We start from the raw sequence: 23,774 nt of genomic DNA on the forward strand, positions 1-23,774 counted from the left end.
CCCCCCCCCCCGCCGCCTTCCTCCTCCGCTCCGCACCCCCTTCCTCCTCCTCTCCCTCCCCCCCTCCTCCGCCGCCGCCGCCGCCGCCACTTTCTCGCTCGCTCCCGCTCCCCGGACGCGGCGGATGAGTCGGCCCCGCTGGGGAAGGGCTCGGGGCGGCGGCGGGCGGCCGGGAGGAGGCTGCGTGCTCGGGGCTGGGGCTGCGAGCGGGGTGATTTTGTATTAAAATGAGGAGGAGGAAGAAGCGGCAGCCACAGCGGCGGCGGCGGCGGCAGCAGCAGCAGCAGCAGCAGCAGGAGCAGCGGCGTAGAGGGCTGCAGCCCGGGCGGACGCGCGGAGCCGAGCTGGGCACGGCGGCGGCGGCGACAGCGGCCGGGATGAGTCAACTGATCATTTAATGGGGGCAGAGACGGCAGCGCGGGGGAGAGCGAGCGAGAGCGAGCGAGGCAGAGAGAGAGAGAGAAGCAGCCCCGTCCGGGGACTCGCGCTCACACGCACGCACACACACACAAACACACACACACACCTCTCCCTGTGCCACCCAGCAACAACCGGCCTCGTCACAACAACAGCAACAGCCGCCCTCTAGCCCGGCCCGGGGACCGAGTCTAAAGCCGGGGCGACTCCAAAGGACGCTTCCCACCCCCCCTCTTGCATCTCGGGAAACTCCTCATCAGTTTTGCCGGGGTTTCTGGGCTGCCTTTCCCCCTAAGTCCTAGTGCCATTGTGGTGCTCGTTGTTTACCTCGGACTCCGGCTGAGTGAGAGCTCGGCGACTTTTTGGGGGGAGGGGGCGGGGAGTTCGTCGCTGCCGAGGCGGTGGAGGTGGCCGGGGGTGCCTTCAGATTCCCTCCCCCTCCCCCCCCGACCCTCTTTCTCTCTCTCTACTCACTCGGCTCCCCAGGCGATCGCAGCCCCGCGTCCATGGGCTGGGAGAGGGTCCTCGGGGCTGCTATCAGCGAGGGCCGAGTCAAAAGTGGCATTTCAGTGCCTTTCCGGGGCGCTTTCCGCGACCTTCTGCCCCCAACCCTCGCTGTTCCCCGGTGGATGCCCTCCTTGGGGGTGCGAGGCTGTGGGAAGAAAGTTTAAGGTTTGTTAATAATTAGTCGAGCTGGTTGGGGAGGGGGTGGGGGCGATTGGAAGGAGGCGAGGTGGCCTTCCCCTCCCTGCGTTCTCCGGGGTTATTGGAAAATAATACTGCAAGTGACAGCCAGAAGTAGACTTTCTGTTCTCACACCCAAGAACCCGAGCGAGCAGGAGGGAGGGAGAGAAGCGAGGGGACCTTGCTTTCCTTTTTGGAGACCTTGTCCGCAGTGATTTTTTTTTTTTTTCCTTTTTAAGAGAATCCTCAGTCGCCACCTCGCCTCCCCAGCACCACCACAGTGTACAGCTCATAACGGGTTTTGCTTTGTTTTTACGATTTTCCCCCCAACGAATCACTTGTCAGATCAATTTTATCTTCTCCCTCCTCCCTACTTCCCACTCTCCCCTCCTCCCCCATCGAAAACCCCGTTCTCTGAGGTTAGACATTTTACAAACCATATATGTTGTTTTTCGAATTGTGATTTTTTTTTAACCCCCCTCTCCCATGGCTACTCTTCTAGACGTTTATTTCTGCCCTTCCCCCGCTTAGGGGGGCGGGGGTAGGGGAAGAGAAAATAATACAATTTCAGGGGAAGTCGCCTTCAGGTCTGCTGCTTTTTTTTTTTTTAATTAAAAAAAAAAAGGACATAGAAAACATCAGTCTTGAACTTCTCTTCAAGAACCCGGGCTGCAAAGGAAATCTCCTTTGTTTTTGTTATTTATATGCTGTCAAGTTTTGAAGTGGTGAGTTTCAGGTCGGTTTTGCTAATTTCACTCAGTAAAACTGCAGTGTTTCTGTTTCTAGATAGTACTTTGCTTCTTTGTCTCTTTAAAAGGTCACAGTGAAAGCTTGGCCTGGATCGTGCCGGCCATATGGAATGGATAAGGGCACAATCTCTTAAAATGTGATTATGGGGTTCTGTGGGGGCGAGCGAGGCGATCCAGCAGGGAACTGGTTGAAAAAGATCCCACGGTGCAAAAAATAGCTTCTTGAAACCAGAATTTTGTGCTTTTCTTTTTTCTTTTTAGAGGAAATAATAGCAGTGTCTGAGTTCATGGTTTAATTCAGTAATGGTCACATATAGACTTATTTTATGGACAGGGAAATGGGATTTTGAGAAAGTAACCTGCATTCTGTGTGCCAACCAGGCTTTACACTAAAATGTGTTTTAAAATGTGTAACTCAAAAGAAACTCTGAAGCCTGGCATCTGTTGAGACCATAGTTAGTTCCCGTGCTGTCAGTCCAGCAGGCCCCGTGCAGGCTGCTCTTTGCAGTACCAAACTGAGCTTTGGTGAACTTTAGCCTTGGGCACAGAGTTTAAATGAGTAAATTGGGTGTTTTATGTGCATGTAATTTTGCTTTATAATGTAAAGCTTTTTACAAGATGACTGAGTGTTTAATAGACTCTTATAGGTGGGTATTGGAAGGATAATTTTCCATGACCTGTATGATGTTTTGATTGTCAATACATTAACTAAATTATAATCTATCACTTTCATTTGCTGTACAGCTTATAATGCTGTTAAGCCTCATGACTACTTAATATGTTTTGTAGCATTAACTTTGATGCTGTAGTCTCCTCCCCCCTCCTTTTTTTCTCAAATTGCCCCACGGGTTAAGTATTTTCTTTTCAAATCGTATGTTTTAAAATTCATCATCCGCTCTAGGGTAAGGCAACTAATTTCAGAAAAAGCAGCTCTGTATTATAATCCACATGAAACATTATAAACAGTGTTTTGAATAAGTTAATAATCATCACTCTCTAATTTTGGCTTTAGACGGTAGTTTAATATGATGGAAAAGAGTAATCTTGATAAAAAGTGGTTAAAAGAGGCACATTTATTGTTAATGAACCTCATAACCAAAAACAGATGGGACCTCGATCAAGGGTAAACCTTTAGTCCTCAGCGTGCCACCCTAGAGTACAAGGATAAATAGCCATTATTTCTCAAACTTTATAGTTCTTCAGTTGGCATTCTTAAGGTTGCTTCTAAACCTGCTCCCCCCCCCCATTCACTCCTTTTCTTGATTATAATGGACAAAGTAATCTATGGTTTAACAGGAAAAAAATGCTTACAGAAGGGCCATCCTAATACAAGCTGGCTTTCAACAAACACAGATCTCAATAGCTTCTTTGGTGAAATAATTTTTTTTTTTTTAAGTACAAGATATGTTGAATTACCAGACAGCTGGAAGAAAGTGGTAATTATTATATTCTCTTTGGCTTTCCTAAATCTGATCCCCCTCCTCCTTAGTATTGGTGAGCTCCACACTTCAAGTACCATGAAAGTTTATAAAATAATTCTACTAAACCTATTCTTATCAGTTCCAGTTAAAACTGTATTTTAGAAGTGACTTTGATATCATGCTAATTGCTTTATCATAAGCTATGAAAATTGATGTCCAGCGTATAATATAACTGAAAACAATGATCTGTTACACTTTTTGTGAAGTCCGTTAAGATGTTGACTTCACTGCATACTAGGATTATTTTTAAACGCTGGTGACTGTGCTTTACCAAAATCACCAATATTTTTTTAAAAAGCGAGTTTAGCACTTGAATCTAATGTGTAGATCACAAAGTATTTTCAAGTCTTTTGCTATTTAAATTGTTAACAGCATTCTCTTACTGAGGGATGCCTAAATATTAAAGCTAAAACACATAAGTTGTAATGCTTCAGTACCTGGAATGTTTGAAGAAATCCTCTACCTTCCGTTTTCTTAAGGGTGAAGTGATCCAATCACATGTTTGAGTCAGGTCTTGACTAGGTCTTTAACAGTGCACGTGATTCTTGAAACTAGAAAACTTGAAAAGTAGAAATCAACTTTTCTAGGAATCAACCTGTAAAGCCAGTGAGAGTTTAAAAAGCAGGTATTTACTACCTTCTTTTTGAGGTGGCACATACATATTTATTTTTCCTCATAAAAATTAAAACTATGTGCAAATGTAAACATACATAAGGTCTAATTAATATTTTGGACTGTGATAATCTTCCCATTCTTGATTAAAAGTGTTGCTATTGTATTCTGTAATGAGTTTCTAATTTTTAAAAATTGGGAGTACCTAAATATGTTATTTTCTTTTTAACTACACTGGTGGTAATTGTTGTTCTACAAGTCAGCCCATTCCCCCCAACTTAGTTTTGTTGGTAGGTGACAGATTGTGCTTTTATTCTAATGTGTGTTGCTACTAGTCTTCACAAATTATTTTGTTAACTTGAAGGGAAATGTAATACTGTTATCTAGAAATACAGTAACATCTGCATGTTAAGCAATTTTACAGGTATGTTGTATTTGTGGAGAGAAATAGCTAGGGACAAAATATTTACTTGGTGTATCACATGGGGGGGGGAGAGAGAGGAAGAGAGGAAGAGAGAGGGAGAGACCCCTACCCAATTATAACATGTCTTCTTTTTTAAATTCTGGCAGGTGATCTTTAGAGGGTAACTGAGTATGGATCATTTGAACGAGGCAACTCAGGGGAAAGAACATTCAGAAATGTCTAACAATGTGAGCGATCCGAAGGGTCCACCAGCCAAGATCGCCCGCCTGGAGCAGAACGGGAGCCCGCTAGGAAGAGGAAGGCTTGGGAGTACAGGTGCAAAAATGCAGGGTGTGCCTTTAAAACACTCGGGCCATCTGATGAAAACCAACCTTAGGAAAGGTAAATACTTGGGAGCCAAAGCCTGAAAAGCTGCAAGCCCTTGTGTCTACTACTCGAGGCCAGTTTGTGTGGGGGTGGGAGAGGCAGAACATGTCTCTGTACGTCCTTTCCCCTGATTCTCTTTCTGATGTGAAATGAGCTACACTGCAGGCTGCAGTGTCCGTCTTGCTTGCAAAGTATAGGCTCTGTGCTCGAGTGCAGTACCTGACTCAACTATATAGACTGGAGACTTTGGATGTTTTGGATGGTAAGGACAGAGTCAAATTAATGGCCTTCCTGACACAAGGCTTCCGTTGATAAGGTGGTGTACTAGTAGAGGGTATGTAGGTGGCTGTTGCTTAAACTAACCCTGATTAAGAATAAGACACTTAGATTGTGTGAGTACTGCTCTAGCTTTTTCATAGGGTTACTGGCTCTAAGTCATTTTCTGAGATAATGGGAATCTTACCTGATACGGTGGAAAAGTTTTGCAATGTCCTTTTTTGTAGTTTATTTTCTTAAGAGCAAATTTATTATTGAGCAGTGAAAAACCTGATGATTCTAGTTGTTGTTGTTGTTGTTGTTGTTTTTTAATATTTGCTACAGTTGAGTCTTTTTGATAAAGGGAGGGCAGACTTAGGCAAGTTTACCAAGGGAAGTGTGTAACTGTGTGACTCCTTTCTACCAATTTTTCAATTAAATTGATGAAGTTCAACAACTTTGGCTGTGTGTAGCATTGCTACATACGTAGGTCAGTGCCTATACTGGGTATAACGTGTGTGCCTTATAAGGGTCTTTATTTTGTCTCTGAATAACTGTGTATAGGACTCAGCTTTTCCTTACACTTGCTAAGCAAAGGATAAAAATGCCATCGTTTAGCAACCAAGAATATTAAGTAGGTAAAGTTAGAAGGCAGAGGAATTTCATTGTGTTTGATGCATAACATTTATCATACAATCATTTATTTTTTTCTTGGTTTGGCGAAAACAAAGAATATATTGATCCTGAAATGAACAGACACAGCAGTCCGTATTGTTAGATCTTTATCTATTAAAAATGGAAAAAGAGCACTTCAGCAAATTCTTTGGCCTCTACTCATGATTACCCTATTTATTGATTGTTTGCCAAGAATGTATGCATCTTAAGAAAGCCCGGGTAAGAGCATTAAAAATATAATTTATTACGGCTTTTCAAACTGAGTGCATTAATATTGTACTGTGAAGCACTGGGGCTCTATAAAAAAGACTTTCTGACGCCTGCAAACATATAAGTTCCATAAATTCCTAAATAGGAGATTTCAGCTGTCTCTGGTATTATGTGATATTTGCACAGCAAACTTTAATGCCAGGACAGTTTTAGACAAGGATTCTACAGACTTCACTGCACCTTATGGCAGACGTGCTGTTTACACAGGCTCATAAACCTTTAGCAAAAGCGTCTAAGACTGCCTCCAGGTTTAAATCATGTGGTATTTTTAGCATTCGGCAGTGACCAGTGCGCTCCCCTTTTAATGCTGGAAGGTTACGAAGTTGCTGTAGTTGGAAGTCTGGCCAAACACTCGCACAAATAATCAGACAGTTCAGAGAAGGCTCCTGTTTAGCATTACTCCCAGTATCAAGAAGGCGACGGTGACAAGTTTCCTAGGAGCTTTAGCAGCTAGATTTGTAATTAAATGATTCTGTTGCCACTTATCAGTAGTCCCTCTAATTATCTATAGGGTATCTCGAAATAAAAGCCAGAGTAAATCCAATATGTTTCAACAGTTTGCAAAAGCGACAGTTATTTTCCTAGGTCTAAGGAACATATAGTAGAACACGTCTGTATCGTTCTATAAGAGGAAAAATCAATGCATATGTTTTTGTTGTACTAACCCAACTCTTTGAAGCCATCAGAACAGGGAGAGGAGAAACCAAAGTACAGTAATTTCACTTCCTGCTCAAATGTCTTTTTTTTTTTTTAAAGGTTGCTTTCATAGGGACATATTTTTAAAATCCAGCTTAATTGTAGAAGGTACTCAGCTTGCTTCAGACAACAAAATTACTAGAGCTTTTTGGTGGTGATGATGTGGGCTGGGGTTTTTTTTTTTTTCCATCTTATTTTTCACGTGCATGGATTCTGTTTGACAGGTGCTAGATAAAAATTGTGGCTGAGATGAGAAAGCACTACTTAAGAAAAAGAGATTGGATGTTTTTGTTTATTTGTGTAGGAAATTTTGCCAAAGTACCTTCAAGCCAAGGAAGAAATCACCAGTTTGCATGTTGCTATTTTTGCTGTGGTCTTCCCAAGTCTTCTTCTGATCCCTGACAGGTTCTCTCTCTGGTATAAAACAGATGAATGAATGACAAGAATATTGGCAAGCTCTGTGGCTTGTTTTTCATGCCTAGCCTGTTGGGTACCTCCGAATGAGTTTGTGAGCTTTCCTAAGTAAACCTGAAGGGGTTTATTTGTCAGAGCTAGAATCTCTAGTGAACAGTTCGCAAGGGCTTTGGTGAAGATGCACATGTAAAAAACGGTAGCTGTTTTACTGCCAGCTTTTGTTCAGCATAAACAAGAAAACAGAGCATGTGGAAAGGGCATCACTGATGTCAGTAGGATACCCCGGTTTTTAGCTCTGGTTGGCGTGCACTAGAAATCTCCAGAAGTTGGTAGGATTCTGTGGGTCGGGGGGACAGAGCTGGTAGAGGCATTAATGTTAGAGGACTAATTGGGGATCCTGGGTGCCCTGTTAAAGTAACCCTTGTCATCATTTATGCTAAAGATGATACCCTCCTGGCAGTTTGCCACAGTACAGTTGAGACGCATCTGCTTTTAACCCTTTTCCGTATCTCACTGGAAGTCTGACAGTGCTCTGCATAAACACCTTGAAGACTATAGCATTCCGCGATTTCAGTTTTCTAGAAGCCTCTGTTCTAAGAGTGGTGTGGCCTGTGCTTATTAATTGTCTGGCTACTGAGTTATTACATTGGATTAAAGTAAATAGAGAACACATCAAATGTATGCAGGTTCCTTTATCCTAATGTGTCCTTATGAGGCCAGTTTCCTTTTCTCTGTCTCCTCACATGTAACAGAGATTGTTTATTTTAAAGACAAGTGGTTACTGTGATATCTTTTTAGTCAGGTAGATTAAATGAGTAGCCATGAAAATAAATCCTAATTATTTGCATTATGCACATAGTGAAATCTTATATTGTGAACATCAGTTTGGTTAAGTTTTGTGTTTCTCTTCTGGAACTGTTAAGTAAAGATCTTTAAAAAAGAAGAAATGCTAATAATTTTATAGTCAAGGATAATCTGGACACGAACAAGACAAGTTCAGTATTAACAAAAGCATGTAGGAAGCGTGAAGGTGGGTTCCTCTGAAGACCACTACAGTGAGTTACATTTTCACACTGTGTACCTCCTCCAGCAGATCAGGCAAGATACTTCTCTCTCATCAGCATTATTGTTTGATCCAAAAGGTAATTCTGCATTCATTGGTTTTGGAAAATACACTGTTGTTATTAAAGGAGCGCCCAGATTACCTTAGGACCAAGTCCACATTTGATTTAAATATTTCTCTTACAACTTTAAAAAATAAAAGAAGGCATATGTGTGTGTGTGCATGCCTGTATTTCTGTGCCCTGCCTGCCTTGGAAACACAGTCTCCCCTTCTCTCACTGTTGGGAAGATTTATTTTCACGGCTTAGTTTTTCCTACCCCCCCGCCCCCACCAGATTGTATATCTGAAGATTGTTGGTTTGCGTCTCTTTTTCTCTGTCTCTTTGATAGGAACCATGCTACCAGTTTTCTGCGTGGTGGAACATTATGAAAACGCCATTGAATATGATTGCAAGGAGGAGCATGCGGAATTTGTGTTGGTGAGAAAGGATATGCTTTTCAACCAGCTGATAGAAATGGCATTGCTGTCTCTGGGTTATTCGCATAGCTCTGCTGCCCAGGCCAAAGGTAAATAATGCATACGTGGGGTTGGAAAGATTGCTTGGCATCCTTTGTTTACTTTGCAGAGAAAGCCCTGAATATTTTTATTCAAAGAACTGTAGCCTGTGTGTTACATTGGTTCCTTATAGACTGTGGGTTTTAAAGATTGGCTTAATTCAGTTTGGTTTAGTTAACACACATTTTGCTTGTGTGGAATGTCGAGGTAGATTTTTTTTTTTAAATTACTTCAGCTGAATCATTAGTATGCTTATTGACCTTAATAATCTGCTCCACTGAGGACCCACAAGGAAGTGAGGAGCGTATTTGAGCAGATGGACTGTTGAGAGTCAATTTGCATTTATGACTGAATATCTAGTTCTGTTTCTTTTATTCTGTTTCTGATGGTTTTATGGGCTGTAAAGTATTTTTCAATGCTGATTCCCATTGCAATAGAGAATCTTATCTAAATCGTAAAGCCATTTAGAATTGGTTCAGCTATGTCTTATTAGAACTTCCTGTAAGTTAGGAAAATGTGGCCTATGCATAGGTTTTATTGATGGGGTTTTATTTCCAAAATAATAAACAACCCTTCAGTCATTTACATAATTTTACAATTTGGAAAGCTAAGCTGTGAATATTTTCATTGACCTGCCTTTTAGAGGGAAGGGAATCATTCAGACAGAAATCACAATATTGCTTGCGGTGGGGGGCAGTGTAAAAAACACGGACAGCGACAGCCTCCTACTAGAAATATTATCTGAAGGGTGAAATATTTAGTGACATACTCTCTTTATCTGGAATAGGGCTGATCCAGGTTGGAAAGTGGAATCCAGTTCCACTGTCTTATGTGACAGACGCCCCTGACGCTACGGTAGCAGATATGCTTCAAGACGTGTATCATGTGGTCACATTGAAAATTCAGTTACACAGGTGAGTCAGGGCAGCACTTCTAGGGCAGAACGCGTTCCATGCCTGCTCTCTGGAAATAAAGCATCTCTGGTCAGCCTTTGATTTTTATTTACGGTGTGTTTCAGCAAGGTAAATCCAAATTGATTTTATTATTTTGCCCCTTCTGCTTTATTTTCCTCACTTCAGTGTATATTTAAAAGCAGCTCCCCCACCCCCCAATTTGTAGGTTTTACGCAGGATATCAAAAGACAAGACTTTTTACATTTAGTCAATTAAATGATGCATTACAAGAAGGCATTTTACATAAAGTTTACTTAAGAGAAAAATATTTTTGCATATCATGAACAGTGCCATCTGTGTACATTTTGTGAAAGAATGCCTTATTCACTATTGCCGCAATCATATTTATTTATATATTTTTTTACCATTTTAATTCGTATGAACAGAGTCACGAAAGGAAAACGGTTAATACGTTAATGCTTTTCACGATGGCTCGTGAGAAAGCAGTACACCTTAAATTGTCTTCCCAAGCGCATCAGAGCAGGAAGGTAGAAGTAACATGAAAAAATAGCCACCACAGGCAGCTGATGTATAATTCATGCATCGATACAGCAGATGTGTTGTATAAAGTAATTAACTAATCGGAACAATCAGGAGACCGAGAGCAATCTCCAGATGCATCTGTTTGATGCGCAAAATGAAATCTGTCTGTCTTAAAGGAATGTTCTGCAGCGGGATGCAATCTTGTAATAATCCCCTTTCTAATCTATGTCTCAAATAGTTGCCCCAAACTAGAAGACTTACCTCCCGAGCAGTGGTCGCACACCACAGTAAGGAACGCTCTGAAGGACTTACTGAAAGACATGAATCAGAGTTCGTTGGCCAAGGAGTGCCCCCTTTCACAGGTACTTAGCATAGCATGTACTAAATAATAAGCCGTCACGGGCAGCCCTGATTTGAGGTGTGGCGGGGCTCCACAGTCTAAAGCAACTGGTATCTGTCAAATTTGCAAAGTGACTCCACCACTGGTGACTTGAAACAGTATGCCTGATTTATTCTGGACAGAAGCCTTTACACTTTTTCTCCCTTGAGGAAAAGAGTGAAGGAAAAACAGCTCAGCAGAAGACTGTGTTAGCTTCTTTTTAGACTCCTCTTCTGAGTGTTCTGAGCACGGAAACTACATTCTCCTTAGCGTCCTGATGTAAGAAAGAGTCAAGGTTGTATAACCTCCAGGAACGTTTGGTGAGGGCGAGTGGCGGTGTGAATGTTAATGGGAAATGTCACCATGCTACCTCAATAAAAAAAAAAAAAGTACAGTTTTGAGATATTTTATCCGTTAACAAAAAAAGGAAAAAAGCATTTAGTGTAAATGATTATAAAAATATGAAGTTTCTTTCCTGTAACTAAAGGTTGAGTAGTTGTTGAGATTTTGTCACCAGTTTTGTGGCATTGGTTTACTTGTTTTGCTTTGTTTTTTGGTGGAATTTTATTCTGTCCTCTGAGATTCCTGTCATGTTACCAGAGATTCTTGACATGATGTTACCAGAGATTCTTGACATGAGACAAAGGTTTATCATTGTTGTATTTGATATTTTAGAATGAATTTTTGTGAAGTGCCGCTAAAACTCTCGATGGAGACTGCCCCCCCTTCTAAATTTCAAACCAAACATCGGTTGTGATAATGCTCAGCTGATCTCACGTAAGAAGGGGTGCTGTGAACCCGCTCTTCATGGTCTGCTTGTGTAGTCGCTATGTGATCATGTTAGGATGCCACCCCTTGGTGTCACACCCAACGTGAGGCCATCCCGTGATACAGTATGGTTCAAGTACAGTCTAACAGGAGTCTTACCTCATTTTGAAGTTTTTCTTTTCTTTCAAGTTCAAAACGTAGTTCTAAGTGTTAGTCTGTCAGTCACTTGAATGTGAACCACATGACTCTGCTATGAACATTTCTGCTGTTGAGATTTTCTCAAAATGTATTTCCAGCGTGATGCTCGTGAAGGTACTGGTACCTTCGGAAGGAAGATTGTGGGCTTTTGTGCTACTGTTTCATGGAAACTCCATGTATCTCCCGTTGCTGCGTTACAGTCCATCAGCTTTACTTTGATATTTGTTAGCAGTTATAGGAATGAAGCAAATGAGTTAAATTTATAGTTAATTATGGCTTTCTGTATTCTTGTAAGGTAAGCTGTAGCCATAGGTAAAATATTTTTTGCATTGCAGGTGTCAAGTTCTTGGAATCCAGGGCAAATTCTTTTTGTCATTTTAGCTTTTTTCCTTCTATCTTCCCTCTCTCACCCTTGGAGTAGAGAGGATGTGAATTTATAACCATCGAATAAAAGTAATTTAAATTAATTAAACACAGTTAAATCAATAGGATGATATAATGAAGCAGGTGACTCTTTCATCTGGGACTTTGGGTTTTGCAGACAACTCCAGATAATGTCACTTGGTTACTAGCATTTGAAAATTTGAAATGTCCTAGAAATAAACTTTCTTAAAATTCATAGTTAAAACGTGCATAGCCCCAGTAGAGGAATGTCACGTATCTATCTATGTGTTGCTAAACATCTCATTGATTTTGGAAGGAAATTCAGGCCAAGATTTAAGGCGTTTACTGTGAGCTGGAGAAGAGGATGCTAGCACAAGTATTTATTGATATAAGCAGTGAGGACTAATTGTTTATTGACATCAGCATTCAGCCAGTAAACTCCACCTCACTATAGCTTATAAATATAATTGTGAATTTACGTAATGTTATCATGGGAAATGAATTGAATATGGACAATTATAACATTAAACAGAATGACAATATGAAATCCGGGGCTTGGTTTTGGAGGCCTCCGCTGGTGCGTTTCTGTAGAGAAGCCTTTTGAAGAACATGTGACGGTGTGCAAGTTGGAGACCCTGCTGTAAGCACGAAGTGGCGAAACTAGGCTCTGACTTCAACCTCAGTTGTAATTACAATTGTCCTCTCTTCAAAAATAGCTTGTGAAAAAACTGTGTGTAGTTTACCAGTGGCAACAGATATTTGAGATTAATGTTTAATATCATGGAGAAAAATGCACCTGTTCTTTACATGAGGGAGATACTTTCTACTCTGCTGCTCCATCTTTTCTTTCTCTCTCTAGAATGAGTCCACAAACCTTGGTACTTAATGCGGAACGCTGTAATAATGAACTGTTTTCCATTTGCTTCTTTATTTTCTTTTCTGCCATAAGTTATGAAAGAAGAGAAAACCAGGCTCTGTAAGGCCGTAGCCCAAAATATATGCTGAGCTTGGCAAAGATACCTTCTCTCCCCTGTGGTTGAGATACAGGGATGAAGATGGCATTGGGAAAAATGTCTTGCAAGTGGACATTTCCTCAGCCTTCCACAAAATGGTACCTATCATGGCGGAATGCTCACTGTTGAGGCTTGTTTACCCTCTCCACCGCTCGTGGAGTTTTCATCTAGTCGCTTGAGAATTTGGAGCATGCAGTCTAGCATACGCATTTTGCTGTACATTAAGAGTTTTGCTGAATATGATAAAATACCTCAGCAGCAAGTATAGCTGTAGGGCCCCTTAATGTTAGCTTAGTAGCATGTTCGCCCTGTGGACGCTGGTTCAGTTGTTCCCTTTACAGAGTAGAGGCCGGGAGGTGAAACCAGTGGGAATCCAGCAGGCGTGTGCTTGGGGTGCCTGAGAAGCCGTTCCTCCTGTGGGCTGATCTCTGGAGGATCACCCCACACTTGTTAGGCAGATGTCCTTGGAGTATTAGAATTTGGTTTTTATCCTTCCCAGGCTCCTCTTTGGACAGATGAAGAAGCCAGTGATCCTAGAGGTTAAAGTCAAAATGCTGGTTAGTGACCAGAAATCCTTTTCCAAGGATAAATTTTGGAGTGTGTTGATTTTAAAGTGTACACTTAGGTTTTCGTGCAATAATGTCTGATGGTATTTGCAAGGTTTCCTCCAGCTGCAGAAATTCTGTAAGGGTGCCTGTGGTTTGATTTATAACCAAGCCTTTACTTCTGTTACTGCTTTCCTAAATCATGAATCTGCCCAAATAGATTGACATCCATCTATTAAGTTTTTGTACCACATGTTTATTTTTATAAAAACATGCTAAGATGCAAACACTTAGTTCCTTATGGAGCCGCAGTTGGTCACTTTCTCGTCACTCTTACTTTTTTCAGTGGATGTGGTTGGATAAGGTGGGTGTTGTATTCTGAACTGTAAGTAAGAAAGAATAAATCGGCTTGGGGACAAGAAAGCCGGTGGTCATAAGAACATGGAGTGTATGGATTCGGGAGGCAAATGGGAAGTTAAAAAGAAGTAAACGTTTTGATTTACAATAAAACATTTCACATTCATTTTAGTTTTCCCTGAAGTTTTAGAAAGTGAACTTAAGCCCTGGATAAATATATATACATTCAGTACAAGGATAGATTCATTTTGTTAAAAGGTCAGTGATTATTTCTCTTAGCCTAACTAACCTCTTTCTTCTGAAAACATTTAGGTCAGATATTCCTGAGAAATTTTAATCTGATACATGCATTTTTATCACCTCTACCCCACCATATATACACGCACGCATGCACGCTTACATATCACACCTTGCACATAGTTAAGGGACTGGCTCACTCTCTATTTTCATTCCTCACCTGGAGATAAGTAGCTCCAGGCCCAAGTCCTATATGAAGTAGGTGAAAATTGTCACTTTTATTTTCAAGTAGCAAAATACATACAAAATATATTTAAGTTTGAATGTTTCATTTTACCATTTCCCCCATGCTGGTTCTGTGAAACTTGACACTCACTGCCATAAGCATTTAATAAGGACCTCTGTGCTGAGTTGATTTTCAGTCTATATGATGCAGAACTCCAGAGCAGCAACTTAAAAATACATATCAGTTATACTGCAAATACATGTTTTTTAAACTGCACTTTTGCATTATTGTTTTATAAGTTTTAGACCGGGATGACATTTCTGAAAAACTTTAAATAAACAATAACTCTCTAGAGGGAGCGCCTGGGTGGCTCAGTCGGTCTAGCGTCTGACTCCGGCTCAGGTCATGATCTCATGGCCAGTGAAGTCAAGCCCCGCATCTGGCTCTGTGCTGTCAGCCTGAAACCTGCTTCAGATACCGTGTCTCCCTCTCTCTCTCTGCCCCTCCTCCACTCATACTCTGCTTCTTTCTCTCTCTCTCAAAAATAATAAACACTTAAAAAAAAATCACTCTCAAGAGAGCATCCAACATCAATATTCATATATTGTGTTTCATCTGAGAGTCTAACCCTATGAAATTTATTCACATATTCACATACCTAACTCATTCAAAACTGTGTATTGACAGTCTGCTGTGTGAGAGGCTTCCTGTTTTCTATGTAGTAATGAGGATGATACACCTTAATAGTTGAAATCATAATTTTTATTTAGTGCTTTTGACATAGGATGGGCAAGTCCATCACCCTAAGCGGAATATAGTTTGTAGCCTACTCACAGTGGAGGAAGCTGAGAGAGTGAGTGTTTAAATGAGTCTCATGGTTACATAGCTGCTAAAGCAGAGGGGAAAGAATTCACACCCAGAGCCTGTGAACTTAATCAAATATCCTTCTTGGTCATATATAGATGAAGGACTTTTTTTTTTTTTAAGGCTTCCTCAAATTAATTTGATGTGTTTTATAAAATACTTCCATTTCCCTGAAGTGATAACTCCTTCCAGTTTTCCAATTGCATTTATTCTCATTGCCAAAATTTTGCTTTAGCAGATGTGTTTTTGGTTTTGTTGTTTGCACATTGACTTGCTTTGAAAGTATTACGGTTTCATGCCCCCAGTTTAGAAGTGAGAGGGTAGTTTAGACCAGAGGGACTAACTTCTGGGCTAATCCGGTGTTTGGGAGGTTCCAAAAGGTTTAACAGCTCTGTGGCAGTCACTTCCTCCCCCACCCTGTCACATCCTTCTGGATCAGTAGGTGTAATTGAGCTAATAGCCCTTTATTTTGAACCCCAAGACAATGTTAGGCATTTGCATTGGAGACAGTGGGCACTTGAATTTCTTGAGTCTATTTGCAAGTATAGACCTTCGGTCAGCCACTGGCCTGATATGATGGATGAGGATATAACTAGCCAACTCCATTTAAAAATAGAGCGTTTCCTGTGTGAGATGTGCTTGTAGGATTTTGTACTTGCCCCTTCCTGATATAATACATAAATCTTGTTAGATACATAAACTTTTTTAAATTCCAAGACTTTTCCCAGTCCTTACCGAACTGACCATGGGAATCTATGGTTATGAACATCTGCTTTGCCAGGCACTGAAGTACTTGATACTGATTGGATTTCACTTCCGTTTTCAGCAATTGTATTAATGGCGAGATTCATAAAGGAAATGGGAAACCAGTCTTATATGGGGAGTAGTGTGAATTGCTATTTATTTCCTCTGCCTTCGTTTTTGAACCAGTTATTCTTCATTCTCTTTGAACTTAGTTATCTGCTCTGCGTTAATATTGATAATATATAGAATTTACAATAGAAGAATAAAAATGTGCTCCCAATTGCACGTGTTCCTTTATAAATCCCATATAGCAGGCTCATTTTTAGCTGATTTAGATACATAAGGATTTTAGTGTAGCTTGATGTTAGCTCTCTGTAACGTTTCAGATATATTAATCAAAAAAGCCAAACTTAATAAAGCATCTAACTTAAAATGGATTGATATCAAATATTTTATAGCTGCTATCTTTTCACAATAGTAAAACATAAAAGAGTTTAAGCCATGCCAATTTAGAGAGTGCTTAACAATGTGTAAGTACTTCATTTTCACTTAATAGATTTTTACCTGTGCTTTGTTTTACATCTGAACAGGTTTCCTTTGACCTCAAAATCACTAATGCAAGGAAAATTACCATATCATGAGAGCATTTCCCCTATTTTTTTTCTTTCTGACTTGCAGAATAATAAATACTGCCAAGGTTGGGGAGTAGAGCTGGCCTGGAAAGAGCCTATTAAATGCTATTTTCTAATTATTTTTTTAAAGTTAACCAGATCATGCTAATCAATTTGATTTTCTTGCTTAAACACAGCTAGTTTTAGAGTGCTTTTGGAGTGTCTTTTTTTTTTTTTCTCCACAACTACTACTTACATTTCAAGTTGGGCTCTATCTGGACTTGCTTTTTAAACCTGCTTTGTTTCATGTCCGATTTGGCCAAACAGACTCGTAAACAAATAAACAAAAGACCTTGAATTCAGAACAATCAAAACAAACAGATATACGCACCCAATTTTTTTTTTCCTGTTTCATTGGAAACTGCTTGATCATAACGTGCTCCGAGTATAAAAAACATAAGAGAGCCTTTAACATAACAGGAGAGAGCCTCAGCCCGGCTCTGCAGCTCATTGCCAATTGAAGTAAGGAACGCTCTGGCTGTTGGGACTTTTAAATCTAGACTTAAAAGTTATTTGTTCTGTTTAGCATTTTTAAAACGATTCTATTAGGAATTGTATGTGCTTCAGTTTTAATTTTAACTCATAATGATTGTAAAGCACCCTGGGATGCTTGCATGAAGGGCGCTTCAGAAATGTAAGATTGTATTGTGTTCTAATATGCAGTATTATTATGGGGTGCTGGCGTTTCACAGCGGACAGTTCGTAAGGTTGCAGAATTCCTCATTGTAGGGAAGGTAGCTGACATCCTTCAGACATCCTTCAGCAGTCTTTTGTTTCCTTTCGTTTTTACTCTAAAACTTTATCTTCTCTAGCCATCATCTTTGTCTTTACTTTCTTCTTTAAAAAATACTATCTTTTCCTGCAGTATTTTCCCATAAAAATGCGAATCTAATTTAGTTTACTCAGAAGGGTTAAAGATGCAAACCAGATGATAGGTTGAAAGTTAAGAAAAGACTAACGCTTCGTTGGCATCCCTCGATATCACATTTTTACCTCATCCTTGGGTACCACTGACTGTCCTAGGCTTGTCCCTTTCTACTGTCAATCCAGCGTTTATTCTCAGGCAGTTAAAAAATGTGGAGCTACCTGAGACAAGTATTAACTTTATGAAACGACACAATAGAATTTCCAGAGGTGTATTGAACCTTCTGGGTTATGATAACATAGAACAGAGCCTAATTTCGTTTTCTTCATATTTCTTAATGGAACTATTTCTTGATGTGATGTATTTCTTCAGCAACTTCATTCTGTCACTTTTTATGTGAGTCTTTGTGTGTCATTGCTCTTTGCCATCACTTTAATTAGTGAGCTTGTACCATTCGTTACCTAGGAGTCAAGAATGTGAGCTCTGTCATTACTAGCTCTGTCAGCTCTGGGAAGTTACTCTCCATGCCTCAATTTCCTCATCTATAAAGTAGGAAGGTAATAGCACCAATTCTTCAGGGTTGTTATGAGAATTACATGAAATAATGCTTGTTAAACATTTAGAACATTGCTCAGTTCTAAAGTGTACAATAACTTTGACTGTTTTTCTACAACATGATGATTGAGAGGTTGAAATTACACGGAGGGATGCTTCTAGTCATCTAAGAACCTTCTGCTCCATAGAAGATTTCAATGCTGACTCTTTATGGAAACAACCAAGAACTTTTCATTTGTGGAAAGATCAAAGGACTGTATTATAGTCCATCCTCACCTGTGAGGGACACTTTTAGCATCATCCTTTGAATCATTACAAAGTTCCGACGTATTTTAACATGGAAGCAGGGGAAGGCTCAACCTTGTGCTTTAAATAACCCCATTTGCAAGTTAAGCAAATAAGGTACTTTAGATTACACAGTGTCCAGAAAGCATAAAGATGCCTCAGGGGACTGTCCTCTAGGTGGGAGCTCGTCTGGTGTTCTTTTAGTGAACTCCCCTTACCCCCACCCCCTGCATGCTGGGCTCCATCCTGCCTTTGTAAGCCTAACATAGTACTTTCCACGCTGTTCTGAAATTATCTGCAGACTAACTATGCTCACCTTACGTGGTGATTAAGTGTCACAAAGGGCCTAAGTTTGATTCATCATCATGGCCGCAAGTCCTGGCACACAGTAGGATCTCAGGAATATTTGTGAAGCTGATACAGCCTCATAGGATTTTCAACATGTTATAAATGTCACTGCCATGTTAATTTCATGAACTAATAAACTATGTCAGTAGTTTTATTAGTAGTATTTTATAGATACTCTTGATCTATAATATCCCACTGTACAAAATATTTCCCCCATTATACCTCTGAATTTTTAACTTACCTAAACGAGAGCAAATTCTGAATTTTTCTTTAAGGAAACCTACTGATACTCCCAAGTTGTCCTGTATTTTTGCTTCTGTTACAGTGTTCTTGGATATATGTACAAATTTACATGTTTGTAAGCAGAACAGTGGTCTTGGAAGATACAAGGGATCCAGAGATGTAAAATATGCTGCAAAAGATCTACTAATTATATGTCACTGTTAAGCACAACCTTTTAACAATATATTTATATGCACATCTAAATTTTTTCTTCCATAATCGAACATGTATTTCAGCATCAAAATGAACTTTTAATTTTGGCTCAGTTGTGTTATATTTGAGATCCATGCTTTTTTACTGTTAGTTCCATTTGTCCATTTCTCAGATTTAAAAATAATATAAAGAAGGAAAATTTCAATAGCCGAGTCAATTGATTTATATTCAAAGATGGTGATGCTGCCAACATAGAAATGCTAACAGTCAGTACCACCCCATAGGGGGTCACAGTGTCCATTCCTGAATTGATGGTCTAAAGTCCACATTTGGCATTGGAGACTCTGTTTAGGGCTATAAATGCATAATGTGTAAAAGTCCTTGTATAAAGGCCTGGAATCACCTGAATTTAGGGAGAGCTGCAAGTGTAGATAACTGTTCAGCCATTCCAGAATGGGCCGTAGGGACTCGGTTTGTCCACCCTTCTGCCTGAGCACCAGCTCAGGCTGGAGCACAAACTCCAGAGACGGACAGGGCACATTATCTCTTGATGTCCATCCTGTGCAACATTTTTACCATTTCACTATAACTCCTAAAGAGGTGATTACCAGAATACAGCAGTTTCCAAAACTGTGAAGCATTTTCACAATATTGTTAAAGGCGAGCCAGGTTAATTTGATTTCCCTCTGTGACCTAATCCAGAAGTGACGTTGGTTTATATTTACTGAGTAGACATGGTAAGGCTTGGTTAACAACTAACAGCAACTAAAAGACACAGAAATCAAGGACAGGATTTATCCCTTCATCTGTGAAATCTTGGATCAGATATGAGGGGATCCACGGACTCTGTGATGGGTGTCTGAGCGTTTGTGCAGACCCAGAAATTGTAAGTCACTTTTGGGAGTGTATGTAGAGAGAGCTTCTACAGGTTTCTTGAGATTCCCAAAGAGAGTTTTATGGTTCCATAAAAAGCTAAACTCTGGACTGTCTTTTCTCCCCAAGTCTTAGGCAGTATGGCTTAAAAATCTTCCTAGTGTTCATATGAAGAAAGAATGCAGAGAAGGAATATAAAATCTGTAAAGAGTTACAGAGCCTAGTTCTAGTACAGTTGACCTTTGAACAACACAGGGTTAGGGACACTGACCCCCTGCATGGTCGAAAATCCATATATAACTTTTAATTTCTTAAAAACTTAACTGCTAACAGCCTGCTTTGACCAGAAGCCCTACAGATAACATAAAAGTTAACATATTTTGTATGTTACATGTATTATATACTGTATTCTTACAATAAAGTAAGCTAGAGAAAAGAAAATGTTAAGAAAATCATAAAGAAGAGAAAATACATTACAGTTCTATACTATAAAAATGTCTGCATATAAATGGACCCATGGGGCTCAAACCTATGTTGGACAAGGGTCAACTGTATTTACTTTTGAAAAGAAAATGGATTCTAACTACTTCAGTCCTTTCACTCTGTGGCTTAAAGTTTTTCAGAGTGCTTTATTTAGGACCCCTGGCATTTAACACAAATTTGCAATTTTTCTTGTGCTGCGTCTAAGTACAGATACTAGAAATTTTAATATCCATAGAGGATGAGAGGTTTAACTACACAAGGACCATCAGAGAAAGAGTGAGCAAGCTATCCTCAAATTTCCAAGTTGGTACAGAGTGCTTAAAAATCAGAATCTTAGGAAACAATTTTTGCTGTAAAAAAAAAAAAAGGGTCATTGGATTTAGATGAATTTAATGAAAAGCTCGTGAAAATTCCATTTGGAGTAGGATAATGTTTAATTTATAATGCTGGGTGTATTTTTAATAATCACATTATAAATAAGAAACCAGGGGATTTTAACCTTCCTAAAAATAACCCTATAGTTGGGACATTTGCAGTGAATGCCTAAGAATGGCCGATGTGCATTACAGGTGAATCTTCTTAAGTCATTGAAGAAGACCCTATAGGACCTCTGTTTGGGAATACATGTAGATTTCATAGACTCTGAAAGCTGTTAGAAGGGACCCTGGAAATTCTCTAATTCAATCCCCTTCATGTTGCAGGCGAACAAACGTAAGCTGCTGTGCAATTAATTTGAAATATTACCTACCCTCAGTCATAATACACCTTTTAACAGATATCTTCTAATTTAGGCTCTTTACTAATGTATTCAATTAGTTTGAATAAGAAGGTGTCAGTATGGTAAAAATTTCTAGAGTAGGTACTTCTGCAAAACGACAGAGTGGAGAATCTGGTCGAAAGGTAATATCTGGGTGTTAGGGAAAATTACTTTATGTGGAAAAACCGTATGAACTGTGAACCAACATTTTCTTTAAAAATTATGAATTGGGTATTTAAATAATTAAGTAAAATGTGTGTGCTGTGAAATTCTCACGTTTTCATTTTAGGAAATGCCAGAAAATTAAAAAAGATTTAGATGTGTTTTTTTTGTGCTTCCTTTTGTATTGGAGCTTTGTACAGAGATTCCATTTTTAGCATGGTACAAGGGTTACTTTCTGTGAAAATGCCATTTTCAGGCACTGGGATCGATCAAGATGGCAAGAGCCATAACTATGACAACTGGAGTTTAAGTAAAATTTATAAGTGATTAGTCTCTTCTCGACAAATTGAGATTCCGAATATGCCCCAGTTGTATCTCCCAAGAGAATGGCTTAGAGAGCAATAGAGGATCCAGAGGGAAAGATTTGGGGAACATAAGCTAACATGCACAAACAGAGTATTACACTTAGAAATCCTGCCATTTGCTTCTCATAAATTCAAGCCCATTTCTCTACCTTCCCACCCCCAAATACCAGATGGGGGACTACCTGTTAATTTTCAACAAATTCGTTCCATGTCACCATCTCGTGTGATGCCTTTTAGAGCTTGTTTGTAGCATTTGGTATCCTTTGGGATTAAAAGAAAGCTCCATTTGCCAAGAATCTCTATTAAAATCGTATTTGAACATGGAGTTGATTCTATTTGATCCAAAATTAAAGTTTGACCTTTGAGTTTTTCACATGCATATGAAACACCGCTGTGAGACTCGGCCCATAGGCAGACAGGACATAGAGAAAGAGGAGGGACCTCAAAGCGTATGAAGTTACATTTCTCAAAAAATAAAAATGTAAAAGAACAGGAAGCCAGCAGTTTGACAGATTGTTCAGTAAATGCTCATTTTATTGAAAATTATAAAAAGGTGCTTAATGCGTCTGTGCCATTAATACAATACATAAAAAGGTTACTGTCAAGATTAGCGTTCCAGTCCTGAAAATTAACTATAGGGTTTTATGCATCACTCTGCATCGACTGAGAAGTTAAAGGTTGCTGCATATACGTTTTACATGCACGGGCATTTATTTCAGAAAACAATTATTTTAGACTTTATGCCAACGACATTAGCAGTAATGTGCTTTCATTTAAAACATGAACGTAGCAGATATATATTACAGACAAGGTAGAACCATGAAAATCGCCTTACAGAATTCAACCTGGGCGAGATTATTTCCCTTGCCGTCTCTAGAGTATTCCAATTCAAAACATACATTCCTTCCTACAGAAAAAGATATTCAGATTCCTTAGTTGAAATTAATTAGCATTCAGAAACCAGATAGCATGTTTTTGGGTATTCATGAGATCTCTGTTTGAAAAAAATGTTTTTAACTTGTAGAAATGTGTTGCAACACACAGATGGGAAGAAAAAGAAAAAAAAATCTCTTTAGCAAGCACTGTGTGTAAAAGGAATATTACATTTTGCACGCTCCTGATTGCTCTGTGTAAACAGTTTTTGACATCTGTCTTTATAGTTTTCGAGGAGAGGAAGACTTTGTTAAAAGAATCATTTTTATACAGCAGTCACCATTTCAGTCTTGCTTTACCTGTATTATGAAAGCAGATGGTCTGCATGTCTTTTGAATATTTATAACTATCAAAAACAATCTCTTGCTATTCACCCTTAGGCTTATGAGATGTCAGGACTGTTCTGGTTGAAAAAAATCATCCTGGGTGTTTACAGAAAGAGGATTACATTAAGCTGAAATGACTATACATTTTCCAGTTTAATATTTGTCCATCAGCTGTTTAATCGTATTTAGATAATTGTGTAAATAAGATGTTGTAGCCTTTGCCCTCTCTGCTGATGGAGCCTGAAAGCTTTAAACATGGGTGAACCACCATTTTGTAGATGATCTTGCTACCTCCTCCCACCTCAGTAAAACCATCAGCAAGTCTTTGGTAAGTTTCAATCATCATATCACAGTCCTGTTTAAAAAAAAAAAAAAAAAAAAAAGTGCACCAAAAGTCAGTATGGAGATCAGATGAAATGCTAGGGAGCTGCTGGCTTCCGGGACAGGCTGTTTAGTTTATTAGAGTATATTGTAATATGCAAATATGGTACAGCACTTCAATTACCCTTTAAAGATGACGGGGCTTTCTCGTTATTCTCCACGAGTATTAGGAGCTTGGAGGGTATTTTGGAAAACTTTTGGTATATTGGGGGTTAACTGTTTTCTGACTGGAAGCTGAGCAATCAGAGATAACAGATTTTGCTGTGGTTGGTTGATTTGGCAGAAAAGCATGAACAGTTTTGGTTTAAATGATTGAATAACCTGATTAGCATTGTTTTGGGGTGGGTTTTTTTGTTGTTGTTAAAGGCACAACAAAGCAATTTTAAGGGTAATCAGATGACTGCCTTTCCCTAGTTAATAAACCTTTTTTTTTTTTTTTTTTTTTTTTTTCCCAGAAGGCCTCACCTCTCCCTAAACCTCTTTCTTGGCTACCAGGCTGACCAAGTAGAAAATAAAACCATCT

General features: G+C 39.5%; 1 protein-coding gene across 8 annotated transcripts in view; it reads left to right on the plus strand.

Annotated features, from left to right (window-relative positions):
• The window catches only part of SATB1 (SATB homeobox 1), a 97,949-nt gene that overhangs the window by 19,452 nt on the left and 54,723 nt on the right, over positions 1-23,774 (plus strand). For 2 of the 8 annotated variants that reach the window (XM_039218449.1, XM_039218450.1), the window contains exons 1-5: positions 92-1,826; positions 4,514-4,748; positions 8,496-8,672; positions 9,449-9,575; positions 10,336-10,459. In XM_039218449.1, coding sequence (XP_039074380.1) covers positions 4,538-4,748; positions 8,496-8,672; positions 9,449-9,575; positions 10,336-10,459 — 639 coding nt within the window. In that variant the 5' untranslated portion in view covers positions 92-1,826; positions 4,514-4,537. Of the gene's footprint in view, positions 1-89; positions 1,827-4,513; positions 4,749-5,775; positions 5,883-8,495; positions 8,673-9,448; positions 9,576-10,335; positions 10,460-23,774 lie in introns of those variants that run through there. The other 6 variants (XM_039218445.1, XM_039218447.1, XM_039218446.1 and 3 more) reach the window with 5 other exon arrangements.

This window comes from Hyaena hyaena, unplaced genomic scaffold (assembly GCF_003009895.1).
Source record: "Hyaena hyaena isolate Hyena2069 unplaced genomic scaffold, ASM300989v1 scaffold_762, whole genome shotgun sequence".
Taxonomy (NCBI): Eukaryota; Metazoa; Chordata; class Mammalia; order Carnivora; family Hyaenidae; genus Hyaena; species Hyaena hyaena.